This window comes from Octopus bimaculoides, chromosome 24 (genome assembly GCF_046866305.1).
Source record: "Octopus bimaculoides isolate indiv1 chromosome 24, ASM4686630v1, whole genome shotgun sequence".
NCBI classification, from domain to species: Eukaryota; Metazoa; Mollusca; class Cephalopoda; order Octopoda; family Octopodidae; genus Octopus; species Octopus bimaculoides.
In genome coordinates this window covers 9,867,660-9,872,659 of record NC_142951.1, presented here as the reverse complement: position 1 = coordinate 9,872,659, position 5,000 = coordinate 9,867,660, and the positions used below count along the sequence as shown (strand labels likewise).

Here is a 5,000-nt window from a genome sequence, read left to right as displayed (position 1 = left end):
CTATGCTAACAACAACCACGACAGCAACAGAAACAACAAAAGCAGCAACAAAACAACAACAACAACTATTGTGATGACAACAGTTAAGAGGCCAAAAAACAACAACAACAACACGCACTGGAAATTTAAAAAATAAAGTGTTATAGCCATACCTCGTAATTCTTCGTTTATCAAGATGGCTTGGTGAGCCTGGTCGCCGTCGAATGGAAGGGCTGCGAGATTCTCTCCTCCTGGAGCCTCGGCTTTGACTTCGGCTGTAATCACGACCATGGCTGTGTGATCGGCTCGGACTTAAGCGCCTGTTGATATAAAAACAAACGTACAGATTAAACCTTAATAGCTTTGTGTGTGAGTGAAAAATTTTTAAGGATAATACTGTAATATACACATTTTCTTTTTCCTTATTACTAGTTTCTGTCATCAGAATGCCGCCATGCTGGCACCCAACCTTGAAGAATTTTTAGTTGAATGTATTCCCCCCCCCCCCCCCAGTAGCTATTTTTTAAAAAAGCCTGGTACTTATTCTATTGGTCTATTTTACCAAACTGCTAAGTTACAGGGACATAAACACAGCAACACAGGTTCTAAAACAGTGGTGGGTAGGACAAACTCAAACACACACACAAGTATATACATACATACATACATACATACATACATACATACACACACACACACATATATATACATACATACATACATACATATATATATATATATATATGAAATAATATTAGGATAAAGATTTTATAAAAATTTATCAAGTAATTAGCATGAAACAACCTCATAAGGAAAAAAAAAAACATCACTTTCTTCCATGAATATATATAATTTAATTTATATATGAATTAAATTATATATATATGACAGGCTTCTTTCAGTTTCTGTCTACCAAATCCACATACAAGGCTTTGGTTGACCTGAGGTTATAGTGGAAGACACATGCCCAAGGTGCCACACAGTTGAACTGAACCCCCAAGCAAGTGGTTGGGAAGCAAGCTTCTTACCACAAAACCATGCCTGCGCCTATATATATATGTATACATGTGTGGGTGAGTTACATACTTATATGTCCTTACATCATAAGAATACAAATTTAGAAACTTCAAGAGAACAGGAAATAATTTGTTTAATAAATGCAGAACTCAAAGTAGATAAAGCTATAAATAATATTCACATACTATCATTTATAGCCTTATCTCCTTCAAGTTCTAGTTACAAAATGAGATAGATAGATAGATAGATAGATAGATAGATAGATAGATATTTATATATCAAACAGACAGCAACAGACATAATTAATAGTTAAATCTGATGATAATGAGCCAACTAGCTTGAGGTGACTTTTAATGATTTTGAAACTATTATTAACATGAACTGATTTTGTGCAATTTTAGCATACATAGTCACCATCCTCATCGTTTCCACGCCTACTGCTTCATGCTTGCATGGGTCAGGCAAGACTATGTTGGTACAGAGTTATCTATGGCTGTTTGCTCTTCCAGTTGCCTACTGTGATGTATTTCTTTGTGACATAATATTCTACTGGTTCATATATATATATATATATATATATATATATATATATATATATATATAGCTGGTTGGCGTTAAGAAGGGCAACCAGCTGTAGAAACTCTGCCAAATCAGATTGGAGCCTGGTGCAGCCATCTGGTTCACCAGTCCTCAGTCAAACCATTCAACCCATGTTAGCATGGAAAGTGGACGTTAAACGATGATGATGATGATGAAATATAATTCCAAGAGAGTTAGGGGTTGTGAATCCAACCATCTAAGGGATGATATCTAACCAATATACTGCTGGTAAAATACCCAATTGTTGATACACAAGTGTTTTTTCTTTGCATGGCAATTACACTGCTGAATGTAATAAATGGGTGAGGGTAAAAAGTTGTTTTACCCTTAATTTATACGGTATTAAGAAAATGGAGGGGATCCAGAGGTGGTATTCATGAACTTTTAGACATTATATTATGTCAATTTATTTATGTTTTAAAAAAAACCAATTATAACAATATACATGCATGTATAACAGATTATGCTTTACATATATAAAAATACCAGTAATTATTAAAATATGTAATGTAGAACATAGAAACTATTCTACTTTCTATGTTCTACATTACATATTTTAATAATTACTGGTATTTTTATATATGCAAAGCATAATATGTTATACATGCATGTATATTGTTATAATTGTTTTTTTTTTTTAATAAATAAATAAATAGACATAATATAATTCTAAAAGTTGATAAATGCCACCACTTGATCCCCTCCATTTTCTTATTGCCGTATATTTATATACAGGGTGTCCACAAAGTCTAGGTACATGGGGGTTAACACATACTTTAAGAAATTATTATTTCTTATATTTAATTGTTTATGTTATGATTTTATTTACTCCATGCACCCAGACTTTGTGGACACCCTGTATATATATTTACATAATACTCTGTAGGAACTAGAAATAACTGACAGAATATGAATGAGTACTTTACTTACAAAGACTATGCGACATGTTACTTAAGTGAAGAAACCTGGATATTAAGTCATACTCGACTTTAAATGAGTGAAACCATTAACAAAGCCATTGTTTATAATCAATGAAACAGCACAAGTGTAGATGGGGAATTAAAACTCACTCACACAAAATCTTTTTTTTTTTTTTTTTTTACTATTATTATTATCATTATTATTATCATTTTTTTACTATTATTACCTCCGCCTTAGTGAAGGCAGAGGTGTTGTTTTCAGTCATATTTGTTTGTTTGCTTGTTTGACTGTGGACAAGATATCTCAAGAACCGCTGGATAGATTCGGATGAAACTTTCAGGGATGTTTGGCCTTGTAACTTGTATGAACTGATTAGATTTTGGGATCAATCTGATACCAGACAAGGATTCTGAATTATTTTTCCGGTTCTTTTACTTAATTTTTGAGAGAAGTCGGGATGGTTTTTAGTATTCCCATTTGTGAGAAAAGTGGAGTTATTTCAGATATTCTCATTCTAGAAATCATCTCTGGCTAATCGTTGAGGACGTTGGTGTTGCCTTGGTGGAGGATTGTATTCTCTGAGTGCTATTGTTATTATTATTACTATTATAAGGTGGTGAGCTGGCAGAACCATTATATTGTCAAGTGAAATGCTTAGCGGTAATTCATCCGTCTTCACATTCTGAGTTCAAATTCCACCAAGGTTGATTTTGCCTTTCATCCTGTCAGGGTCGATAAAATAAGTACTACTTGAGTACTGGGGTCAATGTAATCAATTTAACCCCCCCCCCTGCTAGCCTTGTGCCAAAATTTGAAATCATCATTATTACAATTATTATAAAAGCATTGAGCTGGCAGAATCATTAGCACACCGGGCGAAATGCTTAGCCGCATTCTGAGTTCAAATTCTGCCGAGGTCGACTTTGCCTTACATCCTTTCAGGGTTAATAAATTAAGTACCAGTTACACACTGGGGTCGATATAATCAACTTGTCCCCTCCCACCAAAAATGGCTGTTCTTGTGGCAAAATTTGGCACCATTATTATCATTATTAAGGCAGCAATTGCTAGCATGGCGGGCAAAATTCTTGGTAGCATTTCATCCATCATTATGATTGGAGTTCAAATCCTACTGAGGCTGACTGCCTTTCAGCCTTCCGAGCTCGATAGAATAAAGTACGAGTCAAATACTAGGGTTGTTGAAATTGACTCACCCCTACCCTAAAAATTGCTGCTATATCTTGGTTCCAAATTAGAAACTTAAAAAGATGGCAGGAGAGCAGAAGCATAAAAGCATTGGGGAAAAATGCCTTGCACAATTTCTTCTAGTTCTTCCATTCTGAGTTCAAATCCAACAAGAACAACCTTTCCTTTCATGCTTTTAGGAGTCAATAAAAATGAAGTACCTGTTGATTGAATCGATTTGCTCTCTCTCCCTTCCGACTGTCTGGACTTGTGCCAAAATTAGAAAGAATTATGACTAACATCAGGAAAATGCTCTGTGGTATTACAACCCAGATTGCTACTTTCTGAGTTCAAATCCAGGCTGGGGTTAATAGAATAAACTACCAGTCATGTACTGGGGTCAATGTGATTGATTAAAACCCTCCCACTAAGACGGCTGGTGAAATTGGTGGCACATTAGACAAAATGATAAGTGACATTTCTTCTTGGCCCTTTATGTTCTGAGTTCAAATATCACTGAGGGCAACTTTGCCTTCCATCCTTTCCTGGTCAGTTAATTAAAAGTACCAGTCATGTACTGGGGTTGATGGGTTCGACTTATACACCTCTCAAAGCAATTATATACACATGCATCAAAATATAAACATATTTGTGTGTGTGTGTATGCACACGCCTGTGTGTATACATATATATATATATATATATATATATATATATATATATACACATACATATATATATATAAATATATATATATATATATATATATATATACATACATATATATATATATATATATATACATATACATACACACACACATATATATATATATATATATATATATAAATATATACAGATATATCCATAGATATATCCATAGATGTGTGAGAGCATGACCACAGCCACTTGGCTAAAACACATAAATAAATAAATAAATATACATATAAATATATATACACAAACACACTTTTGTTTAAATAGATATTTTATTCAAATATACATTCATGTTTATACATTTAAGTATACTCTCTCTCTCACACACACACATATATACACATACACATATGCATACATATATATATATACACACACATATATATATATATATACACAAATACACATATATATATATATACACACATATATATATATACACACATATGAACATATATAGACACACATACATACATACATATATATACACATACAAACACATTTATATATATGTATATATATATATATATATATATATATATATATATGTGTATACATATATATATACACATACAAACACA

The 5,000-nt window shown here is 32.9% G+C and overlaps 1 protein-coding gene across 7 annotated transcripts in view; it reads right to left on the bottom strand.

Moving 5' to 3' along the window:
* The window catches only part of LOC106867469 (uncharacterized), a 1,580,514-nt gene that overhangs the window by 37,623 nt on the left and 1,537,891 nt on the right, over positions 1–5,000 (bottom strand). For all 7 annotated transcript variants that reach the window (XR_016238261.1, XM_089341338.1, XM_089341342.1 and 4 more), the window contains one exon: positions 153–299. Coding sequence is in view for 6 of the 7 variants with exons in the window: in XM_089341338.1 (XP_089197464.1) it covers positions 153–299 (147 nt within the window). In the remaining variant the exon portion in view is untranslated. The remainder of the gene's footprint in view (positions 1–152; positions 300–5,000) is intronic.